We start from the raw sequence: 17,630 nt of genomic DNA, 5'->3' as shown, positions 1-17,630 counted from the left end.
AAACTGGAAGAAACCTCCAGCAGAGTTAGGCTCAGTGTAAGAAAATTATCATAGCTTCCTTTGAGTATCTTTAACTCTTGTTCTTAACTTAATCTCTGAACAGAATTTGCTCATTGCGATTCATCTCCATAAAAGCAAACAGGCTGCTGGAATGTTGGATTCTCAGGTTGATAGTTGCCAATAGTTTTCTTGTTGCTGTCAGCTGCTGGCTGTTTGCCCGCGCCATGACATATTATGTTGTCAACTGAGCATAAAAGAGCAGTGAGCAAGTGTTGGCATGTCGTAACTGATTCACTGAGGACATTTTCTGTTCAACTGAAATACTGGAGGTGATTTCATCATCACTGCTCTTACGAAACGCCTCTGGTTCTTCTTTCTTGGAAGTGAAAAGAATATAGCTTCTGCTGTGACGTGTATTTTGAATTCCTCTGAGCTGAGAAAAGTCAACATAATGATAATTACAGACTGAAGAATATACTGTATGTAACTCAAACAGCTGTGATACCAATATCTGATAAATAACTGATAAATAAGATCCACATTTAACAAACAAACAAACAAAGAAATAGGTTCTTGGGTACATAAATAGAAAAATCTGTTAAAGTTTTTCTTCCCCGGTTTGATTCTCAGACTCAAACTGCATATCTGCCTTTTTTCTTAACCAACTGTTGTTGATTTGAGGCCACTAGAGCCACAGAAAGCTTTGGGAGGAAAAACTGATATTCTTTGCAACAGGGCCTAATAAAGAAGTCTATATAGTCTTCCCACATCTCAAAAGCTATCTAAACTTGTGTTGCATGAGGACTCCTTTCTCTCTAATTGACTTTATGTCTAGGAACTAAGGATGCACGATTTATTGGCCAGACGATGTATTTTCACCGATTTCCTTAATTTTGATATTAACGTGTAAAGTTGATCTTATTCCCCAATCTTATCTCAGTTAAGGTCTAAAAATCAACCATTTTCTCTTCTGCTCTTTTGACTGATAGGCCCGCCCATCAGGCCATGTCTGCACATTTAACACTTCTGCCACTTTTGCCAACTCAGTGACTTTCTTGCCATATTTAGCAATATTTCACACACAAAAAAATGGTATCGGCCAAAATCTGAATCAGCAGATCAGGCTTTTTAAAAGATCTGTAATCAGAAAACCGCAATCGGTGCACCCCTACTAGGAACGTGTTTGTTCTTTTATTCCATAAGCTTAAGCCTTGAAGAGAAAATGTGCATGTACTAGTTTGTTGTTTCAGATTTATCCTGCAGTGAAAGTCGCCTCGTCTTGGTTCCTGCACAGCTCATCAATCAGTGGATCATGATTTAAAATGTACAAAGGTACTTTCATTCAGTGTAAGCAATACTGTCCATATTAATCAGTTGATGGCAGAGGATTTTATGTATTTTGAAAAGAAAAATAGAACTATAGTTGAGGCTCATATTTCCCCAATGAGCGTCTTCAAACATATGTTCTCAGTTGAGGCATTACTTTTCACGTAGAATTTTTTGTGAACTACTTGCAGATGATGTGTCAGCAGACGGCAGCACTGATTTCCCCGACCGCAGTTCCTCCATGGAGGTGCGTCTGCAGGCGCAGGAGGATGAGATCACGCTGCTGAAGTCGTCGCTGGCTGACGCTCTGCGGAGAATCCGGATGCATGATCAGCTGCTCCCATTACTGAAGCAGCAGCTGATTGCAGGTCAGTGTTTGGTCAGGTCAGAAGTTGGATTTGTGTCAAATCCTGACCGTCCTGGCCTACATCAAACATACTGTTCATGTTCTGGTAATTGTGCATGCAGAAACATGTGAATACCCTCACAAATATGGACCTTTCCTTCTGATTCCCCCAGTGAACCCCAGTGCTGCCCGGGTACTGAACCAGGTGTGTTACTCAGACGGTTTCACCAGCGGCAGAAAACTCTCATCAAGTTCAGCCAACGATGGAATTTACCACGCTGCCACGGCCGCCAGGTGATTCCCACTCAGAGCCAGGCTGTGGCTCACAGCCACACCGCTTACTGTAGCATGACTGCTGATCACCTCTCATTTCTGCCAACTACAATTTTAGATGTTAGTAAAAAAGTGACAGTTTAGGTGGTTTATAGTCCTGATGGTAGTGGCAGCATTATCAGAAAACCTTATTGTTATGTATCTATTCTTTTAAAGCTTTTGTCAGTCAGTTTTGTTGGATTACTGATGTCTCCTTTGTCATTACAAGCTTTTCCTTGCAGGGACACCTTGGACAGTTTGCCACTGTATCAAAGAGCAAACACACACACACACACATACACATGCACACACTCCTATGGATCTCCACATATTCGGTTGTACCTTAGTCCATGGTGGACCACCATATTTACGTTTTGTATGCAGCACCGAGGTGGTAAGGTTGAGAGTCGGAGCAACCATTTGTAAAGACACACAATGCAACTGCTGCTGTCTGTGCAGCACTGACAGGGTGCAGTGGAGGAGAAAAGGGGCTAGGCTCCCCATTAGCTCAACAAAATTGCTAGTATCCTTTTGAATTGTGGGAAATGAAGGAATTTCTAATGAGCAATGTAGGTTATAGGTATGAAATCACAACCGGCAGTGTGCTCAGAGTCTGCATGGATCACAGAATTCACACAGTACGCCTGAGTATGTGGGAGCATTAAGAATGGCTGAATCAGCATTCCTGAACACAATGCAGCAGAGGATCTGAGCTCACCTGAACAGGCTGTGAACAAGAGATCTAGACTTACCATGTCTAGATGCTGCATGCTGATGGACTCCTACTAAAACAGATGGAATTCTAAAACTTCTTTTAAAAAGTGCTTCAATACAAAGATATAAGGCATTATTTGCAAATTTTGTAGGTTTGCAACAGAAAAGTGACGTACAAGTCCAGGCTGATGGGATTTCCTGAGGCATTAACATGAATGGTCATAACAGGAATGTTGTATTGTTTCTAACATGTTACAGGCTTGTTCTAAGTGATGCTTGTCTGTTGAACGTTGGTTGTGTTGATATGTTTGGTCTTGCTGTATGACTGGCCTGTGTGGTTCCCAACCTCTGTACCTTCTCCAGCCAACAGTCAGAGAGCATTGTGAGCAATGCTAACGGCCTCATAGGAAGCAGAGTATCTGCAGAGCAGCAAAGGAGACTGCCGTCATTGGATAAGGCAACTCAGACTGAGCCCACCATGTCCGCACTATTGAGACACACTCAGAGCCTCTATCTTGAAGACGGCCTTCCTCCAACTGAGCTCATGCTCGACGGGACACGAGGCAAACTCCACCGTGTCCCTGGCCTGGAGGACGAGGAAGAGGAGGACCAGGTGGATGAAGAAGTCGGAGGGGACCAAGAAAAAGAAACGAGTTGGGCTTCGTCAGTGGAGGAGCCTATTCAGCCAACAACGGTGAGATCCCTTCAGAGGGAAGAATGCCTGGATAGAAGCTGCTCTCCGGATGAACCGGGTTCTGCCCCGGCCTCCCTCGGCTCAGACCAAAACCTCAGCCTCCGATCTGGACCCCTGTCCCCCATCCAGGAAGGAGAAAAGACTTTGTGCGTGAGCCAGCCTCACCGCTGCTTTCTGCATAACCAAGTTAATCTTGCATGGCTTTTTAAGACTCAGTCAACTTTAATATTGTCTGAGTTGGATTCTGCAAACCCCAGTTGTGCTGCCACAGGTCAAACCTTTAGCTATCAGAATCAGAAAACACCAAGGGACTGGGGGGTGGTGAGGGTCTGTTTTCTAAAATAATCGGAATGGAATTTTCCCATGTATTTGATTAGGTTGTTGGGAAAACATGGAGCTGGAGTGGAGCATTTGATCCAGCTGAGTGACATGTCCATAATTAGTTCAACTACACTGCAGCAAGTGGAAGATGTGATGTGAGGTCAGCATGAAACCACAGAAAGGTGTATGGTGAGGCTAGCATTACACACATGCTTAGACTGAACAGGTTAGGCTGTGTGTAAACCTTAATAGCTGTAACTTTTCAAAGAGCATCTGTCCAGACAGGCAGCACTAAAGGAACTGTTCAAGAAAAATCTGCCATATAAAAGATTAGGTAAAGACAATAACAATGAGCTGCTATTCAACTGGGTTTTGCAGAAGTAATCTAATCACTAAATCACTCACCACTGTCCTCAAATTCTGGGATGAATACTTTGGTTCTTTTCTTCCGACTCTTTTGAACAACTGCCTTTCCAATGGTCTGTAAACAACATAGTGGTGAAGCACAGCTGCTTTTGTTAATTGGGACCAGTTCTTGTGCATGCACGACTTTCCTTTTTGTCCCCCATGCTTTTTGTGGCTTGGAAGAGGGTTTCTTATGTAATTTGTTTCATACATTCAGGATCTCTCTTGTGGCCCTTGATCTACCTCTGATCAATGCCTTGAATGCCAAGTGGTTTCCAACTTGAACTCAGACTTTTCATCTTCCCACTAAAATAAGTTCACCATGTACAACATTTGATGTTGGCAATGCAACTGTTCCACTGACACAACAAAACCACGCTGAGCTAGATCTGTTCAAGCTTCACCTTTTTGAATTAATGTCACACTCTTTCAGTTAATGGTTAATGGTCTGAATTTATATCACACTTTTCTCATCGTATCGACCACCCAAAGTGCTTTCAAACAGTCACACTCAAGCAATCATACTCGGGTAGGCAAACCCGTAGACCATCTGGGGTCGAGTGCCTTGCTCAGTGGCACTTCAACATGTGACAGGAGGACGTTTAAATCGAATCCACATTTTTAAAGTTAAAACGGACTGAACACATACCAGTAGTTTGAAAGATGTAAAGAACATAGCCTTTTTTCGTATTTGCATCCAAATTGCCATGAACACAGTTGGAAAAATGGTTTTCACGAAAGACATCGTGATGTGAATTTTATGCCATCTCTACTGTGCATTCTGCAGAGCAAAAATATTCTAGACTTGTGTGTGAGAGACAATCTGCCTTCCAGCTAATGCGAGGACCAAACGGGCCACTGACAGGGCCAAATCATTCCTCATTCTCACCTGAAATCTGAAAATGAAGAGCACAAGGTCCACTCAGTGAGGGAGTTTCTTCAGAAGGACATGACCCGGACTATTGAGGCAGGAGAGTTTCTGATAACTTTTGTCAAACTAAAAGCTGCAAAATTCTTTTCCGTTTTGCTTTAATAAACTTGCCTTGACCTTATGCTGATCAGCTCTGATCAACATGTCTTCTCGCTGACTTTTTGTAACAAGCTCTTATCAAACCGGATTAAATTACATCAAATTACAACAGCTGTTCACGTTTCTGTCTTAGCATGCCTGTAACCCCCTTGCATGCCTCCATTGGGGAAAATTCTAACCCTATTTGTGGAATTACAGTGTAAGCGGTTTCATTTGAAGGCTCATTGTTTGCATTGTGCCGCTGTAGGGTTCGTAGAAACAGCGAGAAGCTGGCGAACCCAGAGAGGCAAAGGAAGCGTCTGGACAAGAAGGCAGCGTCTTCTGCCAACCTGCTGACCCGCTCCCCCAGCCTGGAGAGGTACGCCGCCATTACTTACAGCTGCTACCACATCGTCGCTCACATGTCCTCTGCAAAAGGCAGTTGGTTGGGATGCTAATTGTGTAAATTTAACATAAGACTCCCTTTCTATAAGAGGATGCTGACAGATCCACATCGTGTTCTCATGAAGTGGTTTCATGTGTGTCACCTGGGTGTGTTCTCTCTCCACAGCCGGGCGAAGGAGCTGATAGCCAGTGCAGGTAAGCCTGTGAAACGCTTTTGTTGCATGTACCTTTCCAAAGTACACCCTGTTTCTGTTCATTGGTTTATAGATGACAAGACATAAACATGATTATGTCCTAAATCTAATCTAACCTCATGTGAAAAAGAAAACACAAAATAGAGCCAAAATAGAAACATGTCTAAAAACTAAGTACACCCTTGCTGCTTCAGTAGCAACCTGGTGCTGCTAGTGAATGAATTGATCATCAGCAGGTGGGACCACCTCCATTACAGCAGGAGTGTTGGCAGTTGGCAGCTGGCAGCTGCGGAGCATACAGGTGTGCCTTGTCACAATGCCAAGTAGGGAAGACATCAGCAATGATCTTCGACAAGCAGCTTTGTTACATATTAATCTGTGAGTGGTCATAAAGTCCTTATCCAATCATTTAAAGTCCATCATTCCACAATAAAATTGTGAAATATTACTGACAAAATGATAAACATTTATTATCTTAGTAAATTAAAGCCACGTTCAGATTGTTGAATGATTGGAAAACAACCTCTAGAGACAGATTTGCTCTATATTTTTGCTCTGAATTATTTTCCTTCATAATATATTTTTTGTTTTTCTACTACTTAGTTGTAGAAAGTTGTAGATTGTGTACATTGTACATTGATCTGTTCACATATTCACATACAGTATCTATATATTATATCTCAACTTAATTCTACCTGAGCTACTAATAATGAGACTTTGTAGTTACGGTATTTATTTAACAAACTTCAAAATCAAATCTCACATACACATTTTGTAGGATATACATAGGATGAAATAAAACTAACAATAATCACCAGAGATTATGTATTTGGCTGGAAAGTTAGAAATAAGAGAGGTTATTACCCTAAAATAGAATATTTTCTGATGAACAAATTTAGGCACCAGAAACAGACTTTCGATTTCTTTTTTTTCTTTTTTTTAAGGCTCAGTTAGATTTAAACCAAAATATATTGAACAGTTCCAAACACAAATAAAAATTCTTAGGTGTCAGTTAAAGTAAATAGCTGTACATCACTCATTCTGATTGGTGGGCCCACCGAAAACTAAAAAGTCAGTAATATTTTAAATCAGGCACCTTGCTGCCAGCCGTATCCTGTCACGACTCGCCACAGTTCGGTCCAGATCCTGCTGTCTCTCAGAAGATCCATGAGAAAATCCACATCTCTCTCAGTACAGACTGTCGAATGCAGAGAGATCCCCCTCTGAACAGCCTCCAGCATCACAGCTCTGTTCTCCACCTCGTCTGTCTGTCAGCCGTCTCTGGGTGACGGCGCACAGAGAAGTCGTTGCATTTATCAAGCAGACTTACAGCAAAAACTCCTTTGAAAGTAACACTGAGTTTCACTCTGAAAACACCAGGCCTAGAGTTAAATATGATAGTGGCAGCATCATGTTGTGTTGATGCGTTTGTGCAGTAAAGACAAGGAAGCTTCATCCTATCTGTACTGTTTTGCCAGGGAGAAATTTTAAGGCAAAATGAATAGAGACAAAAGACTCTGTGAAGACGACTGGATTTAATATCCCTCTATAATTAGTAAAGTATTTTTGAATTTGATGAATTGATGTGGAGTGAAAGTTGTTTTTACAAAGATTTAACCCATTGGGATTTTATTAAAATACACAAAAGACTTATATTATTTGTAAAGAAAAAAATTGTTCCCTTTCTTTTTCTTGAGGATTTAATGTTTTATTTTTTTTGTATTTATTTTTGTTTGTTACTCTTAGTTAATTTCCCAGTGACTTACAATGATGTTATTGTTTGTAATGTAAAAATGCTGAAGTGGTATGGATAGTATGTTGACCTGGGCCTAATTCCATCTTCTCAGCTTTTTGTTGATGCGATTCATAAACTGGAACTCTAGTGGATCAGAACCATATTTATTCATTATTGTACTAGTAGTGTGTTAGTGAGCCTGGAGTTGAACTATACTTCTGAACTTGCATTCAGGTAGCTTGTCACTCAACTAAGCACATAGTCATTTGTTTAAGAAAAAAATAAAAAAGAGTTTCCCTCCCAACCATACTTGTGGTTAACGCAGTTTCTTTGACTATGGTTAGAATCTGCCCTTTTTAAGCGGCAGTCTGTCAGAATCTTAAGAAACAAAAAACAATAAAAGCCTAAAATATTCATATTACAAATGTGGGATCTACAAACCATCAAGCTGTTTGAAAGAAAATATGTATATTGTTTTAATTTAGCCCCTCATAAATACATTTTATTACCATAACTAAGGCGTAAGCGAAGGTTGTGCATCTTTGGTTGTGACAAAGAAGTCACTTCTGTCTGTCTGGAAAGACATGAACAAACGGCTTCTAGAAAAAAATTGATGAAGAAGATTAGGAACAAATGGTTCGAGGCATACATCAGGATAATCTTTATTTGCTTCAAACTAATACTCTACCAAAGAGAGTGTTGAACTTGTACAAAGTTTATACAAATCATTTTGTACAGTGTTGCTAGTGTTACTACCTGGGTTTGAATACAATTGTCTTGCCGTTTTTTTCTTTTTTTGCAAAATTGAGGAATTTATTTCAGATGTTGCTGTTTCATCAACTTTTCCTAATATGATACTTCAAAATGCACATAAAAAATTGTTGATGGGAACATCGTTAGTGTCAGCTTGAAGACCAGTTGAGGATATTCAGAACACAAAAGCACAAAAGCTGGAATATTTTTGTAAGTTTTGCACATGAGCTGAAGAAACTGATACACACTGTCCAATAACAGACCAGCCGCTCTCCATTTAGTAATAAGTATGGTCAGTGCTTTATCTCTATACTGTTTGCTTTTTTTTGTTTTTTTTATCTTGAGTTCTTTATTTTTGGAGGTTGGAGATTGCCTACCTTCTGCCTGTATTTGGACATTTTACAACCACTAATAGAGAGCGAAAATGCACACAAACCTTTTGCCTAAAGAATTCCGACCTAAAACCTTCCCCATATACAAACGTCCTAATTCATGATGGGTAATTTAGACAAAGATTTTGGTTAGGATTTTAAACAATTATTCAGCAATGTATGTCTTCACAGGCTGATGCAGTATAAACACATATATTTTTTAAGATTTTCTAATTCAAGGATCTTGCTACTGTTGGTTAAGATATTAATAGAATTTCTTTTGTTGATTGTAGTTTGAGAGTGAAGTGACTCTCTTAATTCAGCAGCCAGTAAGTTAGCATCTGTACCAAAAATAACTGAGTGAAGAGTTGTAATCTGTTCCAAATCCAGAGAAATGTCTCAGTTATGTCACTTACTGAGAATTTCAACCACCCCAACTTGCTAACTTGCTCCTTTCCATACGAGATGCTGGGAATGGAGACAGGCTGTGGGTGCAGCACTGGAATCATATCCACTGTGGTTAGCCGAGTGCCACTCCTGCTCCAGCTTACATGGCAGGTTGATGGATGGTTAGCTCTGCAGTGTAGGTTGCGTTTTTATGTTTTCACTATGACCTCGTCTTGAGCTCCTCGTCTTGAAAGCAAGTTTTGGTTTGGATCACAATAGAGCAAAGAAAGTATTTCTTTTAGGAAGGTCTCTTCTGTTGACATTGGCAACAGTGAACAGTGAGGGCCCATTTCTCTTCCAGAGGAAGTCGGTGAATTGTGGGAAATGAAGGTTTCAGGTTCTCACTGTGAGGCAGATCATCACTTGGTGAATTGGAGGTCATACTGAACCTTTGACTTTCCGTCTGGAATGTAACTCATGTGTCATCTGAACAATGCCCTCGATGTTCTAAGGATAATTCATAGTGAAGCATACTAACTTCACTATGTATGCAGATGACTTGAAGGAAGTTGTTCTAACGCTGTGTGTTCCATTCAGCTCTCTGAGTAACAGGCACCAGCACTGCCTGAAGTTATTTTGGGGTGTATCTCCTTTATCCAGAAAGTTTCCCCTTTTACTTGCAATTCCCACAAACTCTCACCTACTAAATTTAGGTCTAGATTTTGACTGGGACTTTCCAAAACGTGAATATGCTTTGATCTAAACCAACTCCTCCAGAGTTACCGTCAGTTTCTTAGCTGCTTCTGATGACCATGTCTTGTAACATTTGCAGTCCTCTCTTACTGTTGTGTTCTTTGGCCTTAGTGATGTCTTTTCTTCATTAATGATGGAAAACTGGCTCCACAAAAATGAAGTCCTCCAGATCACTACCGGGAGTCTAGAGTAGCTATCATTTCCTACATATTCCTCCTTCTTTCTTCTGGACATCCTGTCTTTGAAGGTCTGGTCCCATATGATTTGGTGGTCGATTCCCCCTAGAGGTCTGGAGCATTTCTGTGTTGTGGAGCGAGTTTATGGCTTTGCTATTTGTGGCATTTTCCCCTTTGCTTCCTGTGGTTGCAGCAATTTGTCAGCAGTTTAAGCATTTTTCTTTGATTGTTGGTTTTTGTTTCTACTGTCTGTGATTGCAGCATTTTGTATTTTCAGTGTTTTCTGTTGTATTTGTTCTGTTGTGCTTGTATGCTTTAGAGTTTGCATCATTCACGTGTCTGCAACACATTTCACCATTCTAATGTTTTCTGTCAAACTTCTGTGGCCTTCACAGAAACAGAATGGCTAGATTTATACTTTATATTCACTTTACATTGCACTGTATTGGAGTGGAAGGTTTTCCTACTCATGTTTGAAAAAGTACATTTTCCATCCACTTCATAATCATGCACCGCTTTGTATTGGTCTATTTCCTAAGAAACAGTATTTTACAAAAAGAAATTACTAGTCAGTTGGCCTGCTTGCACATCAATGTTTTTGTGTAAATTTGTTAGTGGGCTGTCTTAAATCAGCTATTGTTAATTAATTGGGAAGTGAAGAACTGCTTTAAAGAGCTCAGCTCAGATAAAAAGTAACCATATTTGACCATATTTGTCTGCTAATAACTGGCTGCCATATAAAATGGACTCACTTCTCAAGAATTTCATAGCAGATGAATTATAAGCGCAACACGCTTAGTAAATCTGGTCTTGGCACCAGCAGTTTCTCTGCTTAGTCACATTTAAGATGTTCTGTTTAGCAGGAAGTTACTGCTAATACATGAGAGTGTGTTACAGATATTTCCATGTTAGGTCAGCTAAGATTTACAATCAACTGATGTTTAAAGCTTATTTTTGTAAACTAAATTTTTTTGATGCTAAGTTTTTGCATTCTTGTGCACATAGGTTCACCCGGCTCAAGAAGAGGAACTTACAGCCAAGGTACACCAGAAATGACATAATACAGCTCTCGTTCTGCACAGAGGGAAGCAAACAAAGCCTTTTAAAATATTCACTCCTTTATGGTATTCTACTGTCCACATTGAGTTCAAATCCCTTTTTAGCCTCCTTTTTTTAAACTACACCCCACAACTCTACAATGGATAGAAACGTTTATTAATTTCTAAAAAAAATAGAATAATAGATGAGGCTAGAACATCTTTGTACATACTGTGATCATGCAGTCAAAGTGATGCAAAATGTAGTTTCTGCAAAGCATTTCTACCCTTTAGATATGTTGTTAATTTGAACTAAACAGAAGAGCTGCCTATGGAGAAATGAATCTGAATTGTGAAGATGACATTGCTGAATTTATGTAAATCCTTTTTTTTTTTTTTACCCCTCCAGGGGGTCTTTTGTGGGCTCTAGTGTCCCTTATATGAAAGTAGGCTGACAGGAAAGGGGGAAGTAGAGGGGGGAAGACATGTGGCAAATATCGCCGGGTCCGGGAGTCGAACCTGCAACGGCCGCGTCAAGGACTCAAGGCCTCCAAACATGGGTCGCGCTAACCACTACGCCACCACTGCATGCCCGTAAATTCTTTTTCATGGGGATTGAAATATTTGAGAAACAGTTTCAATACCTAATTCTGTTAATGTTAGAAAACATTACTAGATGCCTGAGTCCATTAATGTCTTTAATTAATGTCATCAGACAATAGCATCCAGATAAGAGCAAAGCCACAAGAGGTTTTATAGTGTGATTTTTTTTTTTTTTCTTGTGTTCTTGAGTCGTTCTTCTTTTACGTAGTTATTACTCTTGAAATAGATTCATTATGAAAGTGGGTTTTATGTGTGGCTGTAATACGATGGTCATGGTTTTGGGTTATGCAGCATCCAGAGTGTGTACACGAGACAAATTTCCGTCTGCACAATAAAGTTCATCTTATCTCTCTATTATCTTATCCAGAACAGTCAATTAAAATGTTCATCCGTGGCCGACCCATCACCATGTACGTCCCATCCAACATCCAGAACTATGACAACCTGAAGATGGAGCTGCCTTCAGAGAGACTGGAGCTGGACTGGGTGTATCCTTCCACAGGAGGGCCACATGGTGCTCCGCTGTGTGTTTATGTTATTGGGCTTGTGTTACATTCACACCTGGTTTCTTTCACTCCGTTGATGGATGAAAGATATGATGCTGTGGAAAGAACTGCTCTCATACAAAGGATGTAAAAAGTGTACAATGTAAATACAGGTTTTTCTGAGGTAAAAATCATGTAATTTTACAATTTTTTCCAGCTTTAATGTAACATATGTCCTGTATAGTTCTAACAGAACCCTAGCAAATCAATCGGGAATCAAAGCAATTGCAAAAAACAGGATACACACCAGTGTACACACCCTTAATCCAAAGCACTTATGAAGAATCTTTTGATCAAATCTTTGACAGTTCGTCATCATGCCCCATCATACTGTATTTAGGTTTGCCCTCAATACTTTGTTCCCCAAATCTCATATATGTGAAGTTATTCCTCAGTTAAATATTTATATATTTTGTGATGCTAAAAAATGTAAATCCCTCTTCTTCTTCCATCCAACCTGACTGGTTTTGGGAGCTGTTCATAATGCCATGTATTTTGCCAAAACCTGCAGAAGTAACCCATAGTAACAGTATAATGTGCCAAGTATGTTTTGTTTTTTTTTCATAGTTGTGGCCTGCAAGTTTTGGTTTGTTGAAACGTTAAAACATTCACTCACAAAGTTTAGGAAGAGTGGAGACAAGCCTGGAGGATTTCTTTGCAACTATGCTTCTTATTGCAACATATAAAGGATACAGCAGACCTCAGTTCATCATCAAAGGGATGATGAATTTAATTTTAGGTACATCAGCCTTCCTATAGTTGATGTGTAAAAAGTCTAGATTTTATTAAGCATAAGAGTCTGTGTCATTAATTAACTTAGAGTAGTTTTTATTTATCTAAAGTACAGCTCCCAATTTAAACATTGTGATAAATATGTGAATGGTTTATCATATGTATTGTTGCATTGCAAAATGTAAGTGTTCCCACCTTAACCCTGTCCGTAGCTATGGTTACCGGGGACGGGACTGCCGTGCTAACTTATTCTTCCTTCCATCTGGTGAAGCGGTTTACTTCATTGCTTGTGTCATTGTTCTCTATCACATCAAGAACCGCATGCAGCGCCACTACCGCAAACACACCGACTCTGTCCGATGGTCAGTAAAACTAAACAATCCTCTGCGTATGTTCAAGAAAAACTTTGTTCTCTTAATTTGACTTGACATGGAGTGATATTCTGTGTTCTTCCATGTTGACAGCATGTATTTCTCGCAAGAAGCAAAGAATGCTTGGCTTGATTTAGGCAAAGTTTCAGGATGAACCTTAATTGTACTATAGCCTTTACAGGTGAACATTCTCAGATTGCTGAGCTTAGAGTTTCAGTTTCAACAGCTAGTTTCAACAGAGATACAGAGACTGGCAGAGTCACAGAAAGGCAGAGAAGTGGATGACCTTTAGCCACATCCCACACTGATAACCACTTCACTGTGATCAGTTCCCGGTGGAACTGCATGATGGATGCCTCTGAACTCCTGGCACCCGAGTGTCATGTCAGACCATTGGAAACCATTTCCAACAGCATGTCTGCATGCTAGACGACCTGCGATGGCAGCTGACCGGTAGCGTCATTGTCTTGCTTAGCCAGGCAGCATTTACCCTGGACAAGGAGTCAGTCCTGTTCTCTGAAGAAAGACTGAAATGCTGAAAATGTAGATTGCTTCTAAATGTGTTATCACACTGATTATTCTCTTTATGACCTTACTGAAGTACTAACAGAGTGCCAGGGGATGACATAAAAATAGGCTGTAAAAAATGTTTCTTCCAGATCTGAAACTATTTGTAGAGATTTGTGATCTAATCTATTTGTTTGAGAACAAGCAGCAGATTATTATTTGGTTTTAGTGAAGTTGGAGGGAAAAAAATCTAAACAAGCTGTTAAATCACTTTACTAAGATAATCTCCCTATAATAATAATAAGTGGATGTGCAGACAAGCATTGCTGTCATCATGAGAAAGGGAAGTTTGTCCTCTTTCAGTCCTAGTTTTTCATATTTCAAGGAATGATAGAGATAATCTGATCTTTGTCAGGCTCTGAAATGATTTAGAATTTTTGCGATCATTGGCTTCATGAGCTTCAGATAGCCTCACAACAGCAGAATGAATGTTAACTCATATGACCTTCAGCTTATGAACTGGATTCTATTTCTTTATTTAGATGAGGTTTCCTGTAAGCCTGTTTGGGCTTGGCGTGTTATGATTGTGTGATGTAATAATAAAACTAATATATGAGAGTGTTTTGCTCTCAGCTGTAAAATAGCTCTTGGATGATGCATCTCTTATTGTCTTTCGATTCAAATTTGGTCACATGACATGTGCTGTGGAGAGCAGCATGTTGAAGGTTAAGGAGTTTTTCTGTAAAGCAGAAACTTTCTGCAGCCTGAACAGCTTGAGAATTCATTCTGACATTAAAAACTGATGTGGTTTATGATGAACAACCACATCAGTGATCTGGTTGGATATCAGAGCTTCTGACTGAGGATTGTCCTCATCAAGTTTTAATTTATCCCTGTTGGCGGTGCAATTAATTTAAGAATATAAACTGTCCAATACTTCATCAGAATCAACTGTGCAATAATATGGCACACTACATCCTATTATTGCTTTCACTGATGCGTTCTTGATGCTAAAGTTTCCAATCCATTTGTAATGACGGTGACAGGTACTTTGTCCCATCCAGAGCCCCGTAGAGCAGAGCCACCAATTACCGCTCTATGACGAACATTCTCAAATACGTGACACAAACTATACAATTTATCTGTATAATAGCATGTTTTCATTGTGGTGAAAACATGTTATTATACAGACACGAGTCACTACATATGCACTTATTTTTGTTCTCTCTTCTCCTCTGGATTCTTTTCTAAAAGTTTTGAAATAAACTGCTTTTCTGCAGTCTTGCTGTTCATCCTGACAATGTTCGAGTGGCATCTGGACAGACAGCCGGCGTGGATAAAGATGGAAAGGTAACGACTGCTGTTGCAGTAAGATTGGATGACGCTGAAAACAACACATGAATGAAAACAATACATTTAATTAATTGGTACATTTCAAAATCGTGAAATCCAGCAGGTGCAGACTTTATAATGACTCCTAAAAATTTATCTGGAATAACATACTGACAGAAATATATCATGAGGCTCAGTTACTGTATGCACCGGAGTGGACATCAGATACTTTCTGCATGTTTGTTGAACAGATGAGGTCTTTGTATGTCTGCCGAGGTCATCACTGACCAATAGCAACCCTGTCATGGCTGATGTTGCATTGTCCTGTGTCAGTGCTATGTGATCTGCTTCAAACACTGCTTCCTATGTAAGAGACTGGAAGAAACATGCTGCCCTTCTACTCGCCTTTCCTTTCTGTGCTCTTGAGCCTGTGTCTAGCAATCAGGAATATTTAGTAATATATCATACATGGGAATTTGAATAAATCTTTGCCTTAAATAAAATAAATATAATTGTTCTTTATGCTATATGGATGCTGCGTGGTGTATATTTTTTCCCCTTATGTTATGTATTTATCTGTGATTGTCCTTGCTGTCTGAAAAGCAAATTGCTCCTTAGGGGACAATAAAGTTTGATCTGATCTGTTCTGCTCTGTAGATGATATGTTTTTATGTTTTATTTTAGCCAATGCAGGCATGTGTTCATATATGGGACTCTACTACCCTAGTCACCCTGCAGCAAATAGGGCTTGGAACCTTCCAGAGGGGAGTGGGAATGGGATCGTTGGCATTCTCAATTGCTGTAAGTTGTTTTAGTTTACATTGTAACTGTAAACTGCTCTTTACTTTGAATTTGCTCAGACTAATGTCTTGATGTTGTCATGTCGATCAGGATTGCATGATATATATGTTTAAAAGAAATGTCCTTTAACTGGTGAAATGTTCTGTGTCAAATTACTTTGGAGTTGAACATGAGCAAGCGTGTAGACGTCCTCATTAATCCATAATTCGCCATGACAATGGGAGGAAAAAAGGAAGCCTGAAAGTTTGCACTTCTTGCCAATGGAATTAGAAATTTTAATTATGGCATAAGGTGAATATCAAAACACATTTAACAAAAAATACAAAGAAAAACAAACAACAACACTATTGCTGCTGCAAAATAGTTTGAGTTAGCGTGGCAGAGACTAAGTCAATGTGCGAGTGTGAGTTAGCAGAGGATTAGTTGTATAAAAACGAGGATCATTTTATTTGTTTGAACAAAATATCAATATCTACTGTACTTTTAACATCCAAAGATATATGAAAAGATCATGCTTTGAGTGTCAGAATGTGATACAGTCTAGCAAAAATGCATCAGTGAAGCATTTTTGCTTCACTGATGCAATTCTGTCGAGTTCTTCTTGTACTAGTCTTGAGTCTGACTGTAGAGAACCTAGTCTGCCCACACTTTTCAGATAGTGAGCTACTTAGAAATGTTCAAGTCACAATGATCTCCACTCCAACAGTGGGAAGGCTCTAAAAAGCTCCATTATAAAATACAATTTGTGTAAAACTAAGCTATGTGTGTAAAATAAAAAAGAACATCTTTGATCAACCAGACCTGATGGGATTGAACCCCAGTTCTGCATGGTGACAGTTTTCATCCTATTGGAATGAAAACTAAGCACAGCACAAAGAATGTCCTCGTTGTCATATGAGTGATGTGTGGGCTGAAATTAATCAAAGATAAATTGACTGTGGCAAAAAACAGCAACAGTAAAAAATATATTAATATATTATGTGACAGAGATTTCTGCAGAGTATTTGCTCTCCAAAATCTACATGTTCCCGCAGAAAAGGACAGGACATTTCTGAATCTTTGCTTGTGCCAGGTCTCAGCTAAAAAGTTGGACAAACTCAGGATTTGTTCAAACAGATGAATACACATATACAAACACAACTTTTGAAAAACACACAAACCAATATTTACAAAAGTCAAAAGAGGAATAAATTCAAATCTGAGTTTTCAGGCATGTTTGTGATCTTGAAACCGTTTCATACTTATGATGTATTTTCTTGTTTTGAATCAACAATTTAGGACTCTGGAACTTTCCTTTGTGTGATTGATGACTCTAATGAACACATACTGTCTGTGTGGGATTGCACCAAGGGGACCAAGCACGCAGAGATTAAGGTAAGCAAAGAACACGGTGAAGTTAAGCTTCATTTTCCACCAGTCCAGGCTTTGATATCTCAGAGTCACTGCAGCAACTCATCCAAACATGTCCACTCTTTCTTAAGGGCGAGTAAGTTAGAGAATCATCTGCCAAAAATTGGATAACCACTTTTAGATCTCGCTCTCTAACCCCTGAGAATATCTCTCTAACTCTAGGAGCTTGTTTTGGAAGGATCACACTAAACACAATGTTTAGTTGTTACTTTTTATTCTAGGTTTCCATATTTCCTTACGATCTTTTTTTTCTTGTTACTTATCAAGTTTGGTGGTTTTTCAGGTCCTAAATTACATTTACCTTTACTTGCTGAAGATAAAATAGCAGTTGATAAGCATGGGCCAACTCCCGTGACTGAAGAGATAATACTAAATACATGCCATATGATGA

General features: G+C 39.4%; 1 protein-coding gene across 2 annotated transcripts in view; it reads left to right on the top strand.

Moving 5' to 3' along the window:
- Positions 1-17,630, top strand: part of eml3 (EMAP like 3) — a 49,185-nt gene that overhangs the window by 19,455 nt on the left and 12,100 nt on the right. Inside the window, exons 2-12 of one of the 2 annotated variants that reach the window (XM_032583198.1) lie at positions 1,518-1,694; positions 1,846-1,966; positions 3,062-3,538; positions 5,396-5,506; positions 5,699-5,727; positions 10,907-10,942; positions 11,909-12,029; positions 13,031-13,180; positions 14,977-15,046; positions 15,713-15,829; positions 17,108-17,203. In XM_032583198.1, coding sequence (XP_032439089.1) covers positions 1,518-1,694; positions 1,846-1,966; positions 3,062-3,538; positions 5,396-5,506; positions 5,699-5,727; positions 10,907-10,942; positions 11,909-12,029; positions 13,031-13,180; positions 14,977-15,046; positions 15,713-15,829; positions 17,108-17,203 — 1,505 coding nt within the window. The remainder of the gene's footprint in view (positions 1-1,517; positions 1,695-1,845; positions 1,967-3,061; positions 3,539-5,395; positions 5,507-5,698; positions 5,728-10,906; positions 10,943-11,908; positions 12,030-13,030; positions 13,181-14,976; positions 15,047-15,712; positions 15,830-17,107; positions 17,204-17,630) is intronic. The other variant, XM_032583199.1, reaches the window with a different exon arrangement.

This window comes from Xiphophorus hellerii, chromosome 14, assembly GCF_003331165.1.
Source record: "Xiphophorus hellerii strain 12219 chromosome 14, Xiphophorus_hellerii-4.1, whole genome shotgun sequence".
In the NCBI taxonomy this organism is placed as follows: domain Eukaryota; kingdom Metazoa; phylum Chordata; class Actinopteri; order Cyprinodontiformes; family Poeciliidae; genus Xiphophorus; species Xiphophorus hellerii.
Note: the sequence above shows the minus strand (reverse complement) of the source record. Positions and strands in the feature narration are given on the sequence as shown.